The following is a 24,934-nucleotide window of genomic DNA, read 5'->3' as shown; positions in this document are numbered from 1 at the left end:
TTTGGGCTTGTTTTTTTCTTTCCAGTTTCCTTTAATAAGTGACACATGTCATGGCAAAGGGGTTTCAGAGTTTCTGTTACTGTAGCTTTAACATGATTTAAAGGTATTTACATATCTCTTACACGTTGAAAATGCATAATTTCTTGACTTCTGACAAAAATGGCATTCTGCTAAACTTATTTTCATGCATAACCTATTTAAACACCAAGCCATAACATCACAGTTAAAAAAGCAACTGGTCTACTAATTTTATGCAATTCCCATAAGAGACCTCTTTTTATACTAAGCATTTCTAATATCTGCTGTGGTGTATTACACTAGGGGGGTCAGCATCTCAGTTCAGTATATTTAATGCCAAATGGATGGGTTTTATATGAATGGAAAAGTACTTCAGAAACGTGTGGTTATTTTAACACCTGCTCAAACACTGTTCCCCCCCCCCCATTTTTTGGACTAGTATACATAGCTTGTAGGTGTGGAAGGGCATAACAAAATCATTGCAGACAGCCTAAAGTGATGCTGTTATGTTATGGCTGTTATTCACACTATAATGTGATGAGTCTTATTCACCCCTTTTTAATTAAATAAGGCCCCCTTTTATGGTGGAATTTTTGCCACCGTATCCATTAACTGGCACCAGAGTAGCTTAAAAGAGCCATGATCTTTTCCAAGATGAAGCTAGTTATGTTTAGGAAAAAGTGACTCCTCTCCCCTCTTCTACATGCACCAATTCCATATTTACTAGTCAATAGACTTGTTATAATGATTGGAGTGCTCATATTGCAAGAATCTCTAAATTCATGCTCAGCAGTACATGATAGTATCTGTAGTGGGCAGATGGGAATAGCAGTGGAAATTTATTAACAATGGAAACTTGGGGATCAGTAGAAGAAGAAATTATATTATTTTTTGGGCTTTATTTAAAAGCAAGCCGCTGCTTCCCAGGCAGTACACTGACTGTGAGTGCCGCCCTAAATTTTAATCTCCAACCCCCCGGGAAGCAGCAGCTTCATAAATAAAGCCCGATGTATCCATATTATGCATACTTGTGGACACAAATGGTCACTAGTTGAATACACATGGTGACCATAACAGAGGAAAGGAGAAAATAGGATTTTAATTACCTACTGGTAAATCCTTTTCTCGTAGTCCGTAGAGGATGCTGGGGTCCACATTAGTACCATGGGGTATAGACGGGTCCACTAGGAGCCATTGGCACTTTTAAGAGTTTCAGAGTGTGGGCTGGCTCCTCCCTCTATGCCCCTCCTACCAGACCCAGTCTAGAAACTGTGCCCAAGGAGACGGACATCTTCAAGAGCAGGATAGTGGCGAGATTCACATCAGCAACTGCTGAACAGGATTACTTACCAAGTAACAAAACAGTACTTACCAAGAACTAAGCAGTACTGAACTAAATAACCAGTGCAGGATAACGAAGCGCTGGGCGGGCGCCCAGCATCCTCTAAGGACTACGAGAAAAGGATTTACCGGTAGGTAATTAAAATCCTATTTTCTCTTACGTCCTAGAGGATGCTGGGGTCCACATTAGTACCATGGGGATGTTCCATTGCTTCCAGAACGGGAGGGAGAGCGCGGACCAAATTTTAGGTCCTCAGAGGCCAAAGTATCGAACTTGTAGAACTTTGCGAATGTGTTTGACACCGACCAAGTAGCCGATCGGCAGAGTTGTAATGTCGAGACACCCGCGAGCAGCCGCCCAGGTAGAACGCACCTTATGAGTAGAGTAGGCCTTAACAGACGTAGGACATGGCAAGCCTGCCGTAGAATATGCATGCTGGATAGTGAACCTGATCCAGCAAGAGATTGTCTGCTTAGCAGCAGGACACCCAATTTTCTTGGGATCATACAGAACAAGCAGAGAGTCCGACTTTCTGTGACGAGTAGTCCTCCTTACATAGATCTTTAGAGCCCTTACAACATCTAAGGAGCTTGAGGAAATTGTCCAAAGCTCAGCTCTATCTTCATGGAAGATCAAGTATGGGCTTTTACATGACAAATCCCCCCAACTCCGACACACGTCTAGCAGAAGCTAAGGCCAACAAAGTGACAGCCTTCCATGTGAGAAACTTGACCTCAACCTCCTGAAGAGGCTCAAACCAGTCCGACTGGAGGAACTGCAACACCACGTTAAGATCCCAAGGTGCTATAGGCGGTACAAAGGGAGGTTGGATGTGCAGAACTACCTTCAAAAAAGTCTGAACCTCAGGGAGGGCAGCCAACGGTTTCTGGAAGAAAATGGACAGGGCTGAAATTTGGACCTTTGTGGATCCTAACCTCAGCCCCATATCCACACTTGCAGAAGAGGAGAAAACGTTCCAGTTGAAACTCCACCGCCGGAAACTTCTTGGACTCACACCAAGATACATATTTTTTTCCAAATACGATGGTAATGTTTTGATGTTACTCCTTTCCTAGCCTGTATCAGGGTAGGAATAACCTTGTTCGGAATGCCCTTCCGAGCTAGTATCTGGCATTCAACCTCCATGCTTTCAAACGTAGCTGCGGTAAGTCTTGATAGGCAAACGGCCCCTGCTGCAGTAGGTCCTCCCGAAGAGGCAGAGGCAAAGGCTCTTCTAGCAGTAGATCCAGAAGATGCGCGTACCAAGCCCTTCTCGGCCAGTCTGGAGCGATGAGGATTGCCTGAACTCTTGTTCTCCTTATAAGTTTGAGAACTCTTGGAATGAGTGGTGTCAGCGTCCGGGGTCTTACCGATACGCTGGGGCCGCAGGGCTGGCTTCACGGGCGGCGGCTGGGCAACGGCGGAGGAGGGCTGCTGCGCCGGGGTAAGGGTAGCGGGGTAGCGGCGGTGAGGGGGTCCGCTCGTGGCGGCGGGACACCGCTGCAGCGGCTCTCTCTTGCTGAGCCGTTGCCTAGGAGACCGGGGCAGTGAGCAGTATGGCTATATAAAGGGCCTGCTGTACTGGGCGCCGCCATGTTGGAGACCAAGTTTCTGGCATAGTTCATGTTTCCTGTTTCTTCCAGCCAATCCAGGGAAACTTCTTCCTATAAAAGGGGGCTGGTTTAGGACAGGGACACCAGTGCTTCATGTTACAACCCTGTTGTAGGTGCTTTAGCCTGTGTTCCCAGGATTCCTGCCGTATTCTGGTTACTTCTAACCCTGCTTAGCCGGTTCTCAGTTGCTGCTGCAGCCCCGCCGTTTCTAACCTGCTGCTGCTTGTGGAAACGCTCCTGGAAAACCCGGTCCAGTAAGACCCTCTGGGCACGGTCTCCTGCCTCGTCTTCCGAGCCACAGTCCGCAGATCCTTGTCTCCAGCCACGTCCTTGAACCACCGTCCACAGCCCTCTGCTCGTTATCTCCAGGGGTGGTCTTCAGTATGCCGGCGGTCGGGTTCCCGGCGACCAGCATACCGGCGCCGGGATCCCGACAGCCGGCATACCGACACTTATTCTCCCTCGTGGGGGTCCACGACCCCTCTGGAGGGAGAATAAAATTGTGTGGCGCGCTTAGCACGCCACCGTGCCCGTAGCGTGGTGAGCGCAGCGAGCCCGCAGGGGGCTCATTTGCGCTCGCCACACTGTCGGTAAGCCGGCGGTCGGGCTCCCGGCGCCAGTATGCTGGTCGCCGGGAGCCCGACCGCCGGCATATCGTAGTGAACCCATCTCCAGCCTCATCTTACAAGCCACAGTCTACAGTTCTTAGTCTCCTGCCACGTCCTTGAACCACCATCCACAGTCCTCAGCTCATTATATACAGCCTCGTCTTTCAAATCACAGTCCACGGTTCTTTGTCTCCAGCCACGTCTTTAACCATCATTCACAGTTCCCCAGTTCATCATTTACAACTTCGTCTTTCAAGCCACAACCCACTGTACTTTGTTTACAACTACGTTTCTAAGTCATTGTTCACCAGCCACAGTTCTCTACCTCAGCCCTGTCCACAAGAACTACAACCCACTGACTCTGGGCCCCGCCTACGTCCTTCATTACCCCTTGTCCCATGAGAAGGAACTATATCCAACCCCCTCGACTTGTTCATCCCCAGACTACTCCCTCTTTGGGCGAGTCTCAGCTGCTGGATCCTCGAGCCTTGCTAGACGTGACAAGTGGGAGTGGAGGAAACACGTACACAGACTGGAAAACACATACGGAGTCACCAGGGCATCCACTGCCACTGCTTGCAGGTTCCTCGACCTGGAACAATACCGCCGAAGCGTCTTGTTGAGACGAGAGGCCATCTTGTCGATCTGTATGCCACAAAGATCTGTTACCTCCTTGAACACCTCCAGATGGAGGCCCAATTCCCCTGGATGGAGATCGTGTCTGCTGAGGAATTCCGCTTCCCAGTTGTCTACTCCCGGAATGAAGATTGCTGACAGCGCCAACGCGTGTTTATCTGCCCAGAGGATGATCCTTGTTACCTCTGACATTGCAGCTCTGCTCTTCGTTCCGCCCTGTCGGTTTATGTAAGCCACTGTTGTTATATTGTCCGATTGCACTTGAATGGCCCGATTTCTCAGAAGAGAGGCTGCTTGGAGAAGACCATTGCAGACGGCTCTTAGCTCCAGAATGTTTATTGGCAGGCCAGCTTCCAGACTTGACCACCTTCCTTGGAAGGTTTCCCCTTGAGTGACTGCGCCCCAGCCCAGGAGACTTGCATCTGTGGTTAAAAGGATCCAGTCCTGAATCCCAAACCTGCTGCCCTCCAGAAGGTGAGGTAATTGCAGCCACCAGAGGAGTGAAATCCTGGCCTTTGGTGACAGACGTATTCTCTGGTGCATGTGTAGATGGGATCCCGACCACTTGTCCAGGAGATCCAGTTGGAAGGACCGAGCATGAAACCTCCCATACTGCAGAGCCTCGTAAGAGGCCACCATCTTTCCCAGAAGGCGAATGCACCGATGAACCGACACCCGGGCTGGCTTCAGGACATCCCGGACCATGGTTTGTATCACCAACGCTTTTTCCTCCGGAAGAAACACCCTCTGCACTTCCGTGTCGAGGATCATTCCCAGAAAGGACAACCTCCTGGTTGGTTCCAAATGTGATTTTGGGATACCTGAAATGAAAGCTGATTCTTGTATAGACACAGGAAAAGAAAGACTATATGTCTATTCTGGGGCACACTTAGTTGATTCATACAAAACAGTAAGTCTGTTAAAATATAAATTTTATTATTATCACTTTAAAAAGCGGGTGGAGGACAACAATATATAGGAATATACATAAAAATAAGAGTTATGGCGCTGTGGCTCAATGAGCGAAAATATGTCTGGTGTCTATTATTGATCTCTTAATCCTAGTAAGTAAGATTGTTCCTTTCTCCAATGTGGGAAATGAGTTGTAGGAAAAAGAATGTGCACCAGGCTCTAACCCTTACCACTTGTAACGTGCCTAGTTAGTGATAGAGATGTTAATGTTTCAAGGAGTTCTGTCCTGTGTCACAGGTTTTGATAAAAATACCTGCGGTACCCGGTATTCTCTGGTGGTCTCCCACCCAGGTACTGACCAGGCCCCACAGTGCTTGGCTTCCAAGATCAGACGAGATTGGGCATACTCAGTGTGGTTTGACCGCAGGTGAATGTATCATACCCTGTTGCACTGGGAGCCCAAAGAACTCCAACAAGAAATCCAACTAAAAAGTCCCAAAACAATGTAAATGCTCAATACAGCAATTTTATGTGTCTCTGACAGTGAAGTGGTGCTACTACTTTGATTGTTGATAGAGAGTCAGGTCTATGATTCCAACCACTTCTGCTTTTTTGTCATCTGCCAAGGCATTGAATGAGAAAATGAGAGAGTGGTTGGAAAAGGACACCAATTCTGAAGGAAGAGAGGGGAACACTTCTGCTGTCCCGTTGTATAGCAGACTTGTGCTCTGTTTACATAATGCATTGCAGAGCCCAGTAGTTGCTCAATGAGAGAGAGTTCCAGAGACACAATATTGACGGGAGCCTTAGGAGGAAAGTCCGTGTTGTAGGAGAGGCTGATTGCTTGAAAGGGAAGCTGATGTTAAACCTGTGTAGTGAATTCACATGGTGTTGTTCTGATATTATGCAAGTGCTTCTCCATCAGTAAGTGGAGGAATAAATTCACTGTTACAGCTATATAGCTATCAATAAACAGATGTCCGACACTGTTCTGATACTGTGGGTATGTTACTCCCTGAAAACAGATATGACACATATAAAGAACCGTTTATGGGTCAAATGAGCAGCACTATTCTAGTACTGTTGTAATATCTTAGGCATACTCATTTATAAAAACATTTATGCAGCTCATACATTATGTTATGTAACCCCTCAGGGTCCTGTTGTGACATTAAATATGTAACGAATAAACTCACTGTCACCCACAAATGAAAGTGCGTTTGAGTGGTATAATCACTGTTGCTATGGTGATGAGCGAGGAAAGTGAAAGGAGGGGGGTGGGGGAAACATTTCCAGCAGAGCCGGAGGTAGCCTCTTGGCTGATGCTGGAAAGAGGATCCCCTTGTTGCTGTATGCCGCGGCTGGAATGCGTGGTCTTGGGTGAGCCGTTCGGTGAGACGCCGGTGTCCGCGGTTCGCCGGGCCGGAAGTTCGGAGCACCAGAACTGGGATTGACGTGCGTTTCGCTCGGGAGAGCTTGTTCACTTGTCGCCTCGTGATTTTGGGATATTCAGGATCCAACCATGTTCCCTGAGAAGCTGGGTCGTGAGAGCTATTGACCGTAACAGCTTCTTCTTGGACGATGCCTTTATCTGCAGATCATCCAGATACGGAATTATGTTCACCCCCTGCCTGCAGAGGAGAACCATCATTTCCGCCATCACCTTGGTGAATACCCTTGGTGCTGTGGAGAGGCCGAATGGTAGGTCCTGGAACTGAAAATAACAGTCCAACAGAACGAATCGGAGATAAGCTTGATGTGGCAGTCAAATCGGAATGTGGAGGTACGCATCCTTGATATCCTGGGATTCCCAGGAATTCGCACTCTTCCAGACCTGATATCACCGCACTTAGAGACTCCATTTTGAACTTGAACTCCCTCAGAAAGGGGTTTAGTGATTTTAAGTTCAGAATGGGCCTGACCGAACCATCCGGTTCCGGTACCATGAAAAGGTTCGAATAGTAACTGTGTGTTGCATTTGAGGAGGGACTGGTACAATGACCTGTGCCTCCACCAACTTCTGGATGGCTCCCTGTAGGGTTGCCCTGTCTGCCAGCAAAGCTGGCAAGCCTGATGTGAAGAACCGATGAGAAGGGAGATCTTGAAATTCCATCCGGTACCCCTGGGACACAATAGCTAGTACCCAGGGGTCCAGGCCGGGTGACACCCAGACGTGACTGAAATGTCTGAGTCTCGCCCCCACCTGCCCTACCTCCAGGCTGCGCTGTCCACCATCATGCGGAGGACTTTGGCGCACCTGAAGCAGGCTTCAGTTCCTGGGAACTCGCTGCAGCAGGTTTCTTGGATTTTGGTCGGTCCCCTCTAAAGAAGGTGTTGGCCGATTTGGCCTTTCTTGGTTTAAAAACCCGAAAGGACTGAGATGCAGGTGAAGAAAAAGGTTTCTTCGTTGCAGGAGCTGCTGAGGGAAGAAAAGGGGACTTACCACTGTAGCTGTGGAGATCCATGCATCCAATACTTCCCCAAAGAGAGCCTGACCTGTGTAGGGTAGGGTCTCCACACCTCTCCTGGATTCCGCGTCGGCAGACCACTGGCGCAGCCACAGTCCTCGACGAGCTGAGACGGACATGGAAGAAATTCCTGCAGCCATTGAACCCAGGTCTTTCATGGATTCCACCATAAAACCTGCAGAATCCTGAATGTTACGGAGAAACAATTCAATGTCACTCTTTTCTAACGTATCCAAATCCTCAAGTAATGTGCCTGACCACTTTACTATAGCTTTGGAAATCCATGCACAAACAATAGTAGGACGGAGTATTGCCCCTGAAGCCGTGTATACGGATTTGAACGTAGTATCAATTTTGCGATCAGCCGACTCCTTCAAGGTGGTAGATCCTGGGACAGGTAAAACCACCTTTTTTGAGAGTCTGGATACAGACGCGTCCACTATGGGTGGGTTTTCTCATTTCTTTCTATCCTCCTCAGGGAAGGGGAAAGCAACCAGAACCTTCCTAGGGATCTGGAATTTTTTCTCTGGATTTTCCCATGCTTTTTCAAAAATAGCATTTAATTCTTTGGACGCAGGGAAGGTTAGCGAGGCTTTCTTATTGTCTGTGAAGTAAGCCTCCTCAACTTGTTCAGGTGTTGTGTCAGTAATATTCAACACATCTCTAACAGCCTCTATCATTAACTGCACCCCTTTTGCAAGAGATGCGGCCCACCTGAGCACGTCCCCATCACCGTCTGCCGTGTCAGAGTCGGTATCCGTGTCGTCTTGCATGATCTGGGCAAGAGCACGTTTGTGGGAACCCACAGAGGGGGGTCCTGAGGTAACAGAACTAGTGATGTGCACCGGAATTTTTTTGAGTTTTGTGTTTTGGTTTTGGATTCGGTTCCGCGGCCGTGTTTTGGATTCGGACGCGTTTTGGCAAAACCTCCCTGAAATTTTTTTGTCGGATTCGGGTGTGTTTTGGATTCAGGTGTTTTTTTACAAAAAACCCTCAAAAACAGCTTAAATCATAGAATTTGGGGGTCATTTTGATCCCATAGTATTATTAACCTCAATAACCATAATTTCCACTCATTTCCAGTCTATTCTGAACACCTCACACCTCACACTACTATTTTTATTCCTAAAATTTGCACCGATGTCGCTGGATGACTAAGCTAAGCGACCCAAGTGGCTGACACAAACACCTGGCCCATCTAGGAGTGCAACTGCAGTGTCAGACAGGATGGCACTTCAAAAAATAGTCCCCAAACAGCACATGATGCAAAGAAAAAAAGAGGTGCACCAAGGTCGCTGGATGGCTAAGCTAAGCGACCCAAGTGGCCGACACAAACACCTGGCCCATCTAGGAGTGGCACTGCAGTGTCAGACAGGATGGCACTTCAAAAAATAGTCCCCAAACAGCACATGATGCAAAGATAAATTAAAGAAAAAAGAGGTGCAAGATGGAATTCTCCTTGGGCCCTCCCACCCACCCTTATGTTATATAAACAGGACATGCACACTTTAACAAACCCATCATTTCAGCGACAGGGTCTGCCACACGACTGTGACTGAAATGACTGGTTGGTTTGGGCCCCCACCAAAAAAGAAGCAATCAGTCTCTCCTTGCACAAACTGGCTCTACAGAGGCAAGATGTCCATCTCCTCCTCCCCTTCACCGATTCCTCACCCCTTTCACTGTGTACATCCTCCTCCTCACAGATTATTAATTCGTCCCCACTGGAATCCACCAGGTCCCTGTGTACTTTCTGGAGGCAATTGCTGGTGAATGTCTCCACGGAGGAATTGATTATAATTCATTTTGATTAACATCATCTTCTCCACATTTTCTGGAAGTAACCTCGTACGCTGATTGCTGACAAGGTGAGCGGCTGCACTAAACACTCTTTCGGAGTACACACTGGAGGGGGGGCAACTTAGGTAAAATAAAGCCAGTTTGTGCAAGGGCCTCCAAATTGCCTCTTTTTCCTGCCAGTATACGTAGGGACTGTCTGACGTGCCTACTTGGATGCGGTCACTCATATAATCCGCCACCATTCTTTCAATGGTGACAGAATCATATGCATTGACAGTAGACGACATGTCAGTAATCGTTGGCAGGTCCTTCAGTCCGGACCAGATGTCAACACTCGCTCCAAACTACCCTGCATCACCGCCAGCGGGTGGGCTCGGAATTCTTAGCCTTTTCCTCGCAGCCCCAGTTGCGGGAGAATATGAAGGCGGAGCTGTTGACGGGTCACGTTCCGCTTGACTTGACAAGTGTCTCACCAGCAGGTCTTTGCACCTCTGCAGACTTGTGTCTGCCGGAAAGAGAGATACAACGTAGGCTTTAAACCTAGGATCGAGCACGGTGGCCAAAATGTAGTGCTCTGATTTCAACAGATTGATCACCCATGAATCCTGGTTAAGCGAATTAGGGGCTCCATCCACAAGTCCCACATGCCTAGCGGAATCACTCCGTTTTAGCTCCTCCTTCAATCTCTCCAGCTTCTTCTGCAAAAGCCTGATGAGGGGAATGACCTGACTCAGGCTGGCAGTGTCTAAACTGACTTCACGTGTGGCAAGTTCAAAGGGTTGCAGAACCTAGCACAACGTTGAAATCATTCTCCACTGTGCTTAAGTCAGGTGCATTCCCCCTCCTTTGCCTATATCGTAGGCAGATGTATAGGCTTGAATGGCCTTTTGCTGCTCCTCCATCCTCTGAAGCATATAGAGGGTTGAATTCCACCTTGTTATCTTGCTTCAGATGATGGCGGGGCAGGTTCAGGAGTGTTTGCTGGTGCTCCAGTCTTCGGCACGAGGTGGCTGAATGCCGAAAGTGGCCCGCAATTCTTCGGGCCACCGACAGCATCTCTTGCACGCCCCTGTCGTTTTTTTAAAAATTCTGCACCACCAAATTCAATGTTTGTGCAAAACATGGGACGTGCTGGAATTTGCCCACATGTAATGCACACACAATGGGGGTAATTCCAAGTTGATCGCAGCAGGAATTTAGTTAGCAATTGGGCAAAACCATGTGCACTGCAGGGAAGGCAGATTTAACATGTGCAGAGAGAGTTAGATTTGGGTGGGGTGTGTTCAATCTGGAATCTAATTTGCAGTGTAAAAATAAAGCAGCCAGTTTTTACCCTGCACAGAAATAAAATAACCCACCCAAATCTAACTCTCTCTGCACATGTTAAATCTGCCTCCCCTGCAGTGCACATGGTTTTGCCCAATTGCTAACTAAATTCCTGCTGCGATCAACTTGGAATTACCCCCAATATTGGTGGCATTGTCCGATGTCACAAATCCCCAGGAGAGTCCAATTGGGGTAAGCCATTCTGCGATGATGTTCCTCAGTTTCCGTAAGAGGTTGTCAGCTGTGTGCCTCTTATGGAAAGCGGTGATACAAATCGTAGCCTGCCTAGGAACGAGTTGGCGTTTGCGAGATGCTGCTACTGGTGCCGCCGCTGCTGTTCTTGCTGCGGGAGGCAATACATCTACCCAGTGGGCTGTCACAGTCATATAGTCCTGAGTCTGCCCTGCTCCACTTGTCCACATGTCCGTGGTTAAGTGGACATTGGGTACAACTGCATTTTTTAGGACACTGGTGACTCTTTTTTTGAGGTCTGTGTACATTATCGGTATCGCCTGCCTAGAGATGTGGAACCTAGATTGTATTTGGTACCGGGGACACACTAACTCAATAAATTGTCTAATTCCCTGTGAATTAACAGTGGATACCGGACATACGTTTAACACCACCCAGGCTGCCAAGGCCTGAGTTATCTGCTTTGCAGCAGGAGGACTGCTGTGATATTTCATCTTCCTCGCAAAGGACTGTTGGACAGTCAATTGCTTACTGGAAGTAGTACAAGTGGTCTTCCGACTTCCCCTCTGGGATGACGATCGACTCCCAGCAGCAACAACAGCAGCGCCAGCTGCAGTAGGCGTTACACTCAAGGATGCATCAGAGGAATCCCAGGTAGGAGAGTACTCGTCAGACTTGCCAGTGACATGGCCTGCAGGACTATTGGCTTTCCTGTCTAAGGAGGAAATTGACACTGAGGGAGTTGGTGGTGTGGTTTGCAGGAGCTTGGTTACAAGAGGAAGGGATTTAGTTGTCAGTGGACTGCTTCCGCTGTCACCCAAAGTTTTTGAACTTGTCAATGACTTCTGATGAATGCGCAGCAGGTGACGTATAAGGGAGGATGTTCCTAGGTGGTTAACGTCCTTACCCCTACTTATTACAGCTTGACAAAGGCAACACACGGCTTGACACCTGTTATCCGCATTTCTGTTAAAATATTTCCACACCGAAGAGGTGATTTTTTTTGTAATTTGACCAGGCATGTCAATGGCCATATTCGTCCCACGGACAACAGGTGTCTCCCCGGTTGCCTGACTTAAACAAACCACCTCACCATCAGAATCCTCCTTGTCAATTTCCTCCTCAGCGCCAGCAACACCCATATCCTCATCCTGGTGTACTTCAACAGTGACATCTTCAATTTGACTATCAGGAACTGGACTGCGGGTGCTTCTTCCAGCACTTGCAGGGGGCGTGCAAATGGTGGAAGGCGCCACCTCTTCCCGTCCAGTGTTGGGAAGGTCAGGCATCGCAACCGACACATTTGGACTCTCTTTGGGGATTTGAGATTTAGAAGAACGCACAGTTCTTTGCTGTGCTTTTGCCAGCTTAAGTCTTTTCATTTTTCTAGCGAGAGGATGAGTGCTTCCATCCTCATGTGAATCTGAACCACTAGCCATGAACATAGGCCAGGGCCTCAGCCGTTTCTTGCCACTCCATGTCGTAAATGGCATAGTGGCAAGTTTACGCTTCTCATCAGACGCTTTTAATTTAGATTTTTGGGTCATTTTACTGAACTTTTGTTTTTTGGATTTTACATGCTCTCTACTATGACATTGGGCATCGGCCTTGGCAGACAACGTTGATGGCATTTCAGCGTCTCGGCCATGACTAGTGGCAGCAGCTTCAGCACGAGGTGGAAGTGGATCTTGATCTTTCCCTATTTTACCCTCCACATTTTTGTTCTCCATTTTTTAATGTGTGGAATTATATGCCAGTAATATATCAATAGCAATGGCCTACTGTACCGTACTGCTATATATATATACTGGTGGTCAGCAAAATTCTGCACTGTCCTCCTACTATATACTGCGCACAACTAAAATGCAGCACAGGTATGGATGGATAGTATACTTGACGACACAGAGGTAGAGCAATGGACTACTGTACCGTACTGCTATATATATACTGGTGGTCAGCAAAATTCTGCACTGTCCTCCTACTATATACTACAATGTAGCACAGATATGGAGCGTTTTTCAGGCAGAGAACGTAGATATTTGCAGCACACTGTGCACAGATATTTGCAGCACACTGAGCACAGATATTTGCAGCACACTGAGCACAGATATTTGCAGCACACTGAACACAGAAACTGAGAGAACGCAGCCACGTCCTCTCGCTATCATCTCCAATGCACGAGTGAAAATGGCGGCGACGCGCGGCTCCTTATATAGAATACGAATCTCGCGAGAATCCGACAGCGGGATGATGATGTTCGGGCGCGCTCGGGTTAACCGAGCAAGGCGGGAAGATCCGAGGCTGCCTCTGAACCGTGTAAAATGGGTGAAGTTCGGGGGGGTTCGGATCCCAAGGAACCGAACCCGCTCATCTCTAAACAGAACCAGACCAAACTGCCATAGAATTCTGTAAAACCCGAGTTGCAGATTCATTCTGTGCAACCCTAGCAGAAATATGAGAAATCATAGTTTTGATAGACGATAACCACTCAGGCTCCCTTGCTGGTATCTGTGCTACAACAGTGCAATACTGACTACATGGAATAAGATCATCTTGAAATGATATGTCCTCAGCTGCATATGACACAGAGTCCCTGGACATAGCTTACTGGAGACCCCAAACACGCCACACACAGACAGGGTAGGTTAGACAGAGTTCCCCCCTGAGAATGGCAAGAGGGACACAGAGTTCAGAGCCAACTCACACACAGCGCTGTTATATATAAAGGAAACCCCTTATCAGCGCCCACTGTGTACTGTAATAGTTACACAGATCTAATTCACCGCCTCCCCCCCTTCTACAACCCCCTGGTACCGCACAGGATAGCTGGAGTTGCTTGGAGGGACAGCTCTGTCAGCGTCTGTGTACAGGATATGCAAGCAGGAAAATGGTGCTGAACGCTGCTGGGTCCGCTCTGGGGATAAGCTCAGCCCCTTGAAGATGGCGCGTCTTTCCGCACAAATTCTTTATACTGGCCTGAGGACTCCGTCGCAAGGCGGGGGATTCCGTCCCCTGTTAAGCATCTGAGTATGGAGGATTGTGACGCTAGCCTGGGGATTCAGTCTCCGGTTAGCGTCTGTGACCAGTGTAGGGTATTAAGACACTGGCTCAGGACGCCCTTCAAAGCGCCAACACTGTGTGCCGCTGAGCCTTCCCGGAGCGCAGCTGCTCAGAGCTGCGCTCCTACCCTTGTGCCGCCATATCTCGCCTCTTCTGATCTTCTGGCTCTGTATGGGGGTGGCGGCATGCTGCCGGGGTGAGCGATCCCCTGTGGCGGGGAACGTTCGATTCCCTCAGGAGCTCAGTGTCCTGTCAGCGGAGATAGTGCCTCAGACCCCGCAGGGTGGACACTACTCCCCCCCTTAGTCCCTCGAAGCAGGGAGGCTATTGCCTGCAGCCTCCCTGTAAAATAATAAACCCTAAAATAAACTTTTACTAAAGAAGCTCTGTAGAGCTCCGCTAGCTGTGACCGGCTCCTCCGGGCACATTTTCTAAACTGAGTCTGGTAGGAGGGGCATAGAGGGAGGAGCCAGCCCACACTTTTAAACTCTTAAAGTGCCAATGGCTCCAAGTGGAGTGTCTATACCCCATGGTACTAATGTGGACCCCAGCATACTCTAGGACGTAAGCGAAAAGTAGTATGCAGCATTTATCAAGTGACAATAGCCAATTGAACTTTATCTGCTATCAACATCCTATGTGCCTAGGGGTCTATTTACTTAGGCTTGGAGAGAGATAAAGTACCAGCCAATCATCTCCTAACTGCCGTGTTATTGGCTGTGTTTGAAAAATGACTAGAGCTGGTTTGCTGGTACTTTATCTCCGTCCAAGGGCCGAATGTAATGCCGCCTGAGTTCGGCGGCCGTGCGGGATGCCGGCCGAACTTGGACCTTTTTTTAAAAAGGGGCAATTACTAACAAGACATGGTTTTGCCTTGTAAGTGATTGCCCCTTTAAAAAAATGTCCGAGGTCAGCCGGCATCCCACACGGCCGCCCCAAGTCTTAGTAGATAGAACCTTATGTTTGAAAAATGACAGCTAGGAGCTGGTTGGCTGGTACTTTATCTCTCTGCACTTTATCTCTCTCTGAGGCCTAGTAAATAGACCCCCAATTTTGTAGGAGATTTGTTGGAAATAAATGTAAATCCATTTTTGTTAATGTCACAATCATGGAATCAGACTATTTTATTTTAAAACACTGTAGGTTATAAGAATTGTGTACCTGTAAAAATGTGGGGGGAGATGTATTATAGTGGCACACCTCATTACCGAGGTGAAGCAGGAATCTACATCAACAAGCTGTATTAACATCTTGTATGCCAAATCGGCGAAATATAAAAATCCCCCTTCCGGTGATCCCTGCCTGAGTGCTGATGCGCTGTATCTCACCCCGGCCAGTTCCTCTGGGCATGCGTGAGATCTCGCTACTATCGCAAGATCTCCAGTGCAGCCTGGAGTCCGGCAGCCGCCACAGACAGGGACAGCGCTGTCCTAGCTGTGAAGATGGTAACAACACCTGCAGCTGTAAGTGGTGAAACGGTCAGTGCCACTGACCATTCATACATTACCCTGCATATCAGAGTTCAGTGCTATGTGTGCAGTGCCCCATTCAGCACACTTCTCTGCCATACATGGGGAGAAGCAGTATCAGTGCACATAACATGTGCTGATACCACTTCTCCCCCATAACGAGTGTCCTTACATCTACCCCATGGTGCTTTATCATGTTAATATGTCAAATAACATGCACATTAACCTTAAATAATAAGCATTTGTAATATGTGATGTCTAAATTATGCAAAGAGGCTTCTCTTTTAATACAATCTCACAGTTTTTATTTTGGCAATAGTCACATATTAAATGTATCTGCTTAAGATGGGCATACACTATATAATTATCTGGACAATTTACCTGATATTGGCAAATTGTCCAGGTAATTGTACAGTGTATGGGGGCAGCTGAGCCACAAATATCAATTGGTCAGGCATGTGGATCATCCCGAATGTTTGTTTGATGCAGTATGTGTAAGATGAATAGTGAAGGAATGGGGAAGTATCTCCCCCTCTCCAGGAAGGGGCACAGATATTGGGTGCCATACAAAGTGAGATATCTCTGTATGACCATGATATTTGCTGGGTGTCAGCTGCCAGAACTCACGGGCATTTTATCTGGCCCTGTATGCCCAGCTTTAGAATGCACAGGATATAGACAGTGGGGTATATTTACTAAGGTCCCGATTTTGACCGAGATGCCGTTTTTTCTTCAAAGTGTCATCTCGGTAATTTACTAAGCAAAAATCACGGCAGTGATGAGGGCATTCGTAATATTTTGGAAGTCCTAGGAAAAAATCATGAATCAATACACCATCGGTCAAATACGCCTGCAATTTGGTAGAAATCGGTCATTTACTAAAAAGTGCAAAACACAAACACTGCCGACAATAGCCAAACACTGCCGTGCTAAAATACAAATCGTGAAAAAGTGCTAAAAAAAAACAGACCTGCTTTTTTATCCCGTGTTTGTATAGGCATGCACGGATCCATGAGATCCGTGCATGTTTTTCAGTGGGAAGGGGGGGGAATGTTCTAAATTTTCAGAAAAAAAATTGCGTGGGGTCTTCCCTCCTAAGGCAAACCAGCCTCGGGCTTTTTGAGCCGATCCTGGTTGCAGAAATATGGGGAAAAATGGACAGGGGTTCCCCCATATTTAAGCAACCAGCACCGGGCTCTGCGCCTGGTCCTGGTTCCAAAAATACGGGGGACAAAAAGAGTAGGGGTCCCCCGTATTTTTGAAACCAGCACCGGGCTCCACTAGCTGGACAGATAATGCCACAGCCTGGGGTCACTTTTATACAGTGCCTTGCGGCCGTGGCATTAAATATCCAACTAGTCACCCCTGGCCGGGGTACCCTGGGGGAGTGGGGACCCCTTCAATCAAGGGGTCCTTCCCCCCCAGCCACCCAAGGGCCAGGGGTGAAGCCCGAGGCTGTCCCCCCCATCCAATGGGTTGCGGATGGGGGGCTGATAGCCTTTGTTCAAAGTGTTTGATATTGTTTTTAGTAGCAGTACTACAAGGCCCAGCAAGCCTCCCCCGCAAGCTGGTACTTGGAGAACCACAAGTACCAGCATGCGGTGGAAAAACGGGCCCGCTGGTACTTGTAGTACTAATACTAAAAAAATACCCCAATAAAGACATCACACACACACCTTGAAAGTATAACTTTAATACATACATGCACACCAACATACATACATACTTACCTTATGTTCCCACGCAGGTCGGTCCTCTTCTCCAGTAGAATCCATGGTGTACCTGTAGAAAAAATTATACTCACATAATCCAGTGTTTTAGGCTCCTCTGCTTGTAATCCTTTTGTAATCCACGTACTTGAAAAAATAAAAAAACGGATACCCGACCACGAACTGAAAGGGGACCCATGTTTTCACATGGGCCCCCTTTCCCCGAATGCCAGAAACCCACTCTGACTGATGTCTAAGTGGGTTTCTTCAGCCAATCAGGGAGCGCCACGTTGTGGCACCCTCCTGATCGGCTGTGTGCTCCTGTACTGTATGACAGGCGGCACACGGCAGTGTTACAATGTAGCACCTATGCGCTCCATTGTAACCAATGGTGGGAACTTTCAGGTCAGCGGTGAGGTCACTTTCGGTCAACCGCTGACCTGAAAGTTCCCACCATTGGTTACAATGGAGCGCATAGGCGCTACATTGTAACACTGCCGTGTGCCGCCTGTCATACAGTACAGGAGCACACAGCCGATCAGGAGGGTGCCACAACGTGGCGCTCCCTGATTGGCTGAAGAAACCCACTTAGACATCAGTCAGAGTGGGTTTCTGGCATTCGGGGAAAGGGGGCCCATGTGAAAACATGGGTCCCCTTTCAGTTCGTGGTCGGGTATCCGTTTTTTTATTTTTTCAAGTACGTGGATTACAAAAGGATTACAAGCAGAGGAGCCTAAAACACTGGATTATGTGAGTATAATTTTTTCTACAGGTACACCATGGATTCTACTGGAGAAGAGGACTGACCTGCGTGGGAACATAAGGTAAGTATGTATGTATGTTGGTGTGCATGTATGTATTAAAGTTATACTTTCAAGGTGTGTGTGTGTGATGTCTTTATTGGGGTATTTTTTTAGTAGTAGTACTACAGGTACCAGCGGGCCCGTTTTTCCGCCGCATGCTGGTACTTGTGGTTCTCCAAGTACCAGCTTGCGGGGGAGGCTTGCTGGGCCTTGTAGTACTGCTACTAAAAACAATATCAATCACTTTTCACAAAGGCTATCAGCCTCCCATCCGCAGCCCATTGGATGGGGTGGACAGCCTCGGGCTTCACCCCTGGCCTTTGGGTGGCTGAGGGGGGGAACCCTTGATTGAAGGGGTCCCCACTCCCCCCAGGGTACCCCGGCCAGGGGTGACTAGTTGGATATTTGATGCCACGGCCGCAAGGCACTGTATAAAAGTGACCCCCGGCTGTGGCATTATCTGTCCAGCTAGTGGAGCCCGGTGCTGGTTTAAAAAATACGGGGGACCCCTACTCTTTTTGTCCCCCGTATTTTTGGAACTAGGACCAGGCGCAGAGCCCGGTGCTGATTGCTTAAATATGGGGGAACCCCTGTCCATTTTTTTCCCATATTTCTGCAACCAGGATCGGCTCAAAGAGCCCGAGGCTGGTTTGCCTTAGGAGGGGGGACCCCACGCAATTTTTTTTTTTACATTTAAACTTTTTTTTTTTTTATAACAAAGTGCACAATGAAGCCCAGCACGGATCTCTCAGATCCGGCCGAGATTCATTGTATTAAAGTCGGCAGTGTTGTACAAGTCACTCACGTAAAACACTGCCTAAAAAAACGAATGACATCGATATCGGAAAACCCGAAAATGCAGAATACGGCAGCTTAGTAAATTAGTCGTAATCAATTCAAAAAGTTGCATATTTACACTTTCGATGTCATTCGTGATTGAACTTTGACCTCAAACGGGAAAATACGAATCTTAGTAAATTTACCCCAGTGCCCAGCTTAGGCAAGCAGTATGCACAGGATATTTCTCCACTTCACAATAACTTAACTTTTCCTTAGGAATTTTGTTAGAAGATGTGTCCAAATAATATGTGCTTTGTAATATGTTATTTTATAGACAAGTCTGCCAACTAATGTTGATTGTACATGCTAACTCATGGATTGTAAACTGGATAATTGACAGTAATGCTGTGGCTGCTACTATAATGCCAGACAAGGATGGTCTTTATACACAGGCCCCTGGGGTGTGGCAGTAGCACAGTTAAGGCATATTAAGGCTTTTCAGTTCCATACGAGGAGCACAAATAAAGCTTCATTGTGCATGCATTTACACATTCTGAGAAAGCAGTGTCTTCCTCCTTCCCCCATAAATTTTGCTACTGGTCCTGGCAGTGAGGTATTATGTCCTTGCAGTAGCGCCGTTCACCTATAGCTGGGCCCATGCATTCACAGCATTAGTTGTGACAACCCATCAGAGTCAACTTTTCAAAATGATTAGTGGTGCCCCAATATGACTGAAAAAGTCACACATAGACATAAATAGTGACAGCACACATATTAGGGGTGTGCAAGCAGACACAGAATAGGCTCCTATGATACAGCCAACCTCTTCAATATGTATATCACTGAATAGGTAACTGGAATAGCCTAGTAGATTGCTCAGTTATAGGACAGCAGTCTCAATTGACATACTTCTTATTGCCAATAACTGGACCATAAAATGTGGGCTAACTTAAATGAAAGAAATGCTTTAAGAAATCTTATTTTATCATCACAAAAACTATGCCTGTATGTTTTTCAGCATACTCAGAAAATAATACATTCATCTTACTACTCAACTGTTTTCCCATACTGTCTTAATCATCTTAAAACTGGGTTAACTGTAATCTGCAAGCATGCACATCATTTTATATTTTAATATTTTGTTCAGGTGTTTCCAATAGCTCTATGTTATGAATGCAATTTGATTTTGCAATAGTACAATGTTAGCAACTATGGGCATGAGTAAAAATAGTTTGTACTCCCTATGGTTCACGTGGGTGTGTAATAAAAGATCAAGAATGCGAATGGTCGACACAGAAAAGGTCCTTATATGTTATTTTTCTTATTATAAATCTAACCCTAACCCTAAACCCAATCCTCCTCCTAGTTCCTAACCCTAGCCCCCCCCCCCCTCCCTTTTACTGGTGCCGTCCTTTCCTGCAGGTTATCCCTCCACCAAGTAACAACCCCTCCAGCAGCCTAACCCTAACCCTTATCCTAACCTTAACTCCTAGCCCTAAAAATTATGAAAAATCATGGAAAAACCGTGGGTCACCCTTTTTGGTGTCGACCATTTAACTCTGCCCTTTTGACCCTGTTGATCTATTGACCGTCAGCCATCTGGTGTCGATCTATTTTCTGTCTATCTATTTACTGTCTTTTATCCGGATACCAGTTTGCGCACAACTCTAAGGTGTTTCCAAATCGGCCATATAATGTGTGCTGAGCATGTGCCAATCACTATTTGCAACACCATTTGGGGTGTGAAGAGGTTACTGTGACATGCACCGCCAAGGCCAGGGTCTGAGTCTACCGAGGCAGATTTTCTGGTCTCTTAAGCCTGAACAGATGTGCCATCTTGAGTAACCTGAAGGTTACTGAGATGACTGATGTTCACGCAAGTGATCTGATGGATCACGAAGCTGGTAGGAGGCATCTATAGGAGACACCTCCTGCAGCATTAGAATATTTTCGCATCGTTGTTGCGTCCAAAGACTCAACACCCACGTGAACTGCTTCTCTGAATCATACCCTATGTCACTGAAAGCCATTCTGAACAAATCTATATATTATGACTTAATAGATCTGCCAACAACTGCCTTCATACTGATGTCTTCCAGGCAGAAAATAGCTAACTATGAATGAACACAATGCCCCCTCCCCTCCCCCCCATGTTAATTGACTTTTACAAATATATGGATTAGTGTCTTTAACAGTAAACGTTCTTGCAAGCACACTTACTATTACTGTGCAAGTTTTCACCAATTTCCCACTTCAATCAAATTAGACTTTACACCACACATGCACCTTCCACCATCAGCGATTTCCCTTCTGGACAATTAAGCTAGAATATGCCAGGGAAAATACTTGGTTGGATTCAACCTATTATGCTATACCACATCCCCTTACAGACCCAGAAATGATTTTTATTGATATAAATGTGGAAACATCCTAAAGTGCCCAATGAGGGATAAATTGAGAAGTCATGATGAGACAGGTTGCTTTGTTACGTACATTCATTGTTTGTACTTTACATTTTTAATCACTGCTTTTTATTGTTTTCGGTTGAATAGGAATGTCTCCCTCTGTGAAGAAGTCAGAATTGGACAAATCACCATTTCACAGTCCATCTCCTCAAGATACGTCCCCAAGAATCAGTGGCTTCACCCAGCATCACAGGCCGGTCATAGCTGTACACAGTGGTGAGTACATAACTGTTGAGAGCACAGTACACAATATCAGTATCATTATGTACATCAGGTGTAATATTCTATGTCACAATTTGTTCAATTATTTATACCTATTTTTTGTCTTCTCTTATTCATCCCTTTACTAATCCCTCTACACTAATTAGGCCTTGCCCGCAGTCCACACACATCCACTACGTTACATTTTCCACCTTCCTCCCTCCTCCCCCAAGCTGCCTCCACTTACTTCCCACACACAGCTATCCGCTATCCCCCTCACCTCAACCCTCAGGATCCTCTGAAAGACCTGGTATCCCTTGCCTGTGACCCGTCCAGCCAGCAGCCAGGCCCGGTAAGCATGTGACAATTGGTGAATATAATGCTGTGATAGAGAAATGGGGGAATACTAGGCAATAAAGCAATTCTGCCTCTTTATTCTATAGTTATTTGGTGGTTTCATAGGGCTTTACTACTTCTGGCCACAAAAATGTTCAGCAGCATTCCAAATAAACTCAGCTGGACACTGTATTTATTGCCAAAGTAGAAAATAATATAATGAAACTGTAAGTATGCTGTAATGTAATATACTGTATTTTCTGCTGAAGATAGATATCATGCTGTTACTATAAACAATAATTAATAGTTAATAGTTGCTGTGGATAATATTTAGATTTTGTTGAGTATTTTCCTTTAGATAATTTACCCAATAAGGTTTGCCCTATATTGTTACCACTTCTCCTCTCCACCCACTTGCTCTCTCAGCTGAATGGGAACGGCCAGGTGAAGGTTTCGAGTCACTATATCTCTACGCAGATGCTGGCCCCACCTCCTCCAGTCATGACCCGCCTCTCATTGCCCTCCGATACCAAATCTACTACCGCATCCGATGGTGGTACCTCTTCACCGACTTCTCCAAGTAAGTGATGACATTAAGGTATTTAAAGCAATGGTTTGATAATGCAAGTTCACATGATTTGATGCTGAGCCTCTCAGACCATATACACTGTGCATTGTCCTTTAGGGGTAATAGAATAGTGTGCCCAAAGCGTGACGAGTGCAGCGAGCCTGTGAGGGGACACGCTGTGCTCGATGTCGGGATTTTGACTGTCAGAATTCCGGCATCGGTCTCCTGACCGCCGGGATCCCGACAGTCGGGAATTCATACTAAATCCTGATCTTGCATGTTTTATCCGCTATTCTTCGTATTGTTTTTATACCTGTTTTCAATAATCTTAAAACATATATCATTTTGATGCAGCAAAATATTTAACATATACAGTAGTCAATATTTAAATCAGAGGTTCTCAAACGCTGTCCACAAGGCACCCCAACAGTTCAGATTTTATGTATATCCATGCTTGGCCACAGGTGACTTAATTAGCACCTCAGTTAACATGATTTAACCATATGTGCTGAGGGGTGGTCTTCAGTATGCTGACTGACGGGATCCCGGCGCACAGTATACCAGCGCCGGGATCCCGACAGCCGGCATACCGACAATTGTTCTCCCTCGTGGGCGTCCACGACCCCCGTGGAGGAAGAATAAAATAGCATGGCGCGCCACCGTGCCCGTAGCGTGGCGAGCGCAGCGAGCCCGCAAGGGGCTCATTTGCGCTCGCCACACTGTCTGTAAGCCGGCGGTTGGGCTCCTGGCGCCGGTATGCTGGTCGCCGGGAGCCCATCCGCCGGCATACCATAGTGAACCCGTGCTGAGCCATGGATATACCTAAAACCTGGACTGTTGAGGTGCCTTGAGGACCACATTTGAGAACCTCTGATTTTAATTCTTATTGGGTACTATTCCCCACTCCAGTTAGAGTTGTGTTCAATACATGTATTGGAGGGAATTTCTCCTTTGATCTTACCAGTGTAAACAGACTTGAAAACTTATAGCACCTGGTTATTTAATTTGAAGGAGTGCATGTTTTATGTACCTCTGCTATTACTGGCCCCTCCTGCTATGCTTTTAGTCATTTTTATACATTGTTTTTAAGTACGGTATTTATGCAATGGATATTACCTAATGTTTTTCTTAGTGTATACAATGTCATTAGTTTATTCTTTCTTCATAGCATACTCTGCCCCTAGCACGCCACCCGCCAACCGACCCTTTGTAGGACTTGGCCCCCGTGACCCTGGGAGCATATATCAGCCACAAGTAAGTAGGGAAAGAAGATGCTTTATTACCAATGTAGAAATAGTTTTTTGCATTTACCCATATATATATCTGTCATTTGTCTATACTCAGTAAACAAAAGTTTCTGTTACCTAAGTAATTTTGAAAGTTGAACTCATGTCAGTCTTTGGATAACCGACATGCCTAGAGAAGAACAAACTCAGAAAGTAATTGTTCATTTAGGTACCCAGAAACTATGCAATAGTATACATTGGGTCATATGTACCAAAACATGGAGAGAGATAAAGTGGAGAGAGATAATCCACTAACCAACCAGCTCCTAACTGACGTTTTTCAAACACACAAGGAAGAAGAGAAAAAGGTACACCTGGGGAGTGGCACACCTCTATTTAAACAATATAAAACACAAATCTTTATTGGTCAAATTAAAATTGGAGGAATTCTCAAAAATTTCCTGCACGAGTCATAAAAAAATCTATTACAGGAATATTCGTAATAAAATATGCAAATTATGTAAATCTTCTATTAGAAAAATGGGACAGAAATTGTTGTCTAAATTATAAAGGGAAAAAAACAACAGAAATAGTGAGGGATAAAGATGGAGTGTACCTAATTAGGTAATGGGGTGAAATATGCGTGGCAGTGAAAAGGTTAAATGATTGTGAAAAAGTGATACAATTAAAAGTACACCACGGTCCTGCAAATAGTCCAAACAAATCAAACCACAGTGGTAACTGACTGAAATTTATGCCAGTCTGTTGGGGATATCAGAGAAAAAAATAATAATAATGTAAATTATAACCTTCTTAGAGATAAAAATGAACGCAGAATACAGTGTCTGTATGCGTATCACCCTCATGGATCTGCTTTCCCCTGTCATTAAATGTATCAGGAGATGAGAGTCCAGAGAAGGTGTTCCCATCCAATAGGAGTACCTTTTCTCTTCTTTAACCTTGTTTGCTTCCCTATGGGACTGACTCAAGGGAGCACCCTCTAAGGTGGTATTTACGCAAGTGTTCATTTTGGGGATATGTTCTAATTTTTCAATTGTACATATATATATATATTTTCCTATGCGGCCTGACCACAAACCCCCTACTCTACCCCCTTCCCCTCATTCCTTTTCTAGTAATATTTTTTTAAACACAGACTATAAACTGACATGAGCTGATTGGTTGGTACTTTATCTCTCTACAAACGTTGATGCTTATGCCCCATATTTTGTAGTCAAGACAAAAACACAGCTATTTCACTGGTTTTCAATGATATATATGTAGAAAAAAAAGCATATTCTACATTGTAATCTGTTGAATCCACACATTGCTAAAATAGCATGTGTAATAAATTGTATTAGCCACATGAGAATCAACTAATAGACGTGAACGAATATGGGGG

The 24,934-nt window shown here is 46.2% G+C and overlaps 1 protein-coding gene and 1 pseudogene across 3 annotated transcripts in view; one reads left to right on the top strand and one right to left on the bottom strand.

Moving 5' to 3' along the window:
- Positions 1 to 24,934, top strand: part of NFIC (nuclear factor I C) — a 380,967-nt gene that overhangs the window by 330,077 nt on the left and 25,956 nt on the right. For all 3 annotated transcript variants that reach the window (XM_063915491.1, XM_063915481.1, XM_063915499.1), the window contains exons 7-10: positions 21,289 to 21,417; positions 21,570 to 21,754; positions 22,165 to 22,318; positions 23,475 to 23,560. In XM_063915491.1, coding sequence (XP_063771561.1) covers positions 21,289 to 21,417; positions 21,570 to 21,754; positions 22,165 to 22,318; positions 23,475 to 23,560 — 554 coding nt within the window. The remainder of the gene's footprint in view (positions 1 to 21,288; positions 21,418 to 21,569; positions 21,755 to 22,164; positions 22,319 to 23,474; positions 23,561 to 24,934) is intronic.
- LOC134932888 (5S ribosomal RNA) lies at positions 5,440 to 5,558 on the bottom strand (annotated as a pseudogene).

The sequence above is a fragment of the Pseudophryne corroboree genome, chromosome 1, assembly GCF_028390025.1.
Source record: "Pseudophryne corroboree isolate aPseCor3 chromosome 1, aPseCor3.hap2, whole genome shotgun sequence".
NCBI classification, from domain to species: Eukaryota; Metazoa; Chordata; class Amphibia; order Anura; family Myobatrachidae; genus Pseudophryne; species Pseudophryne corroboree.
The sequence above is the reverse complement of the archived record's forward strand: the minus strand, read 5'-3'. Positions and strand labels throughout refer to the sequence as shown.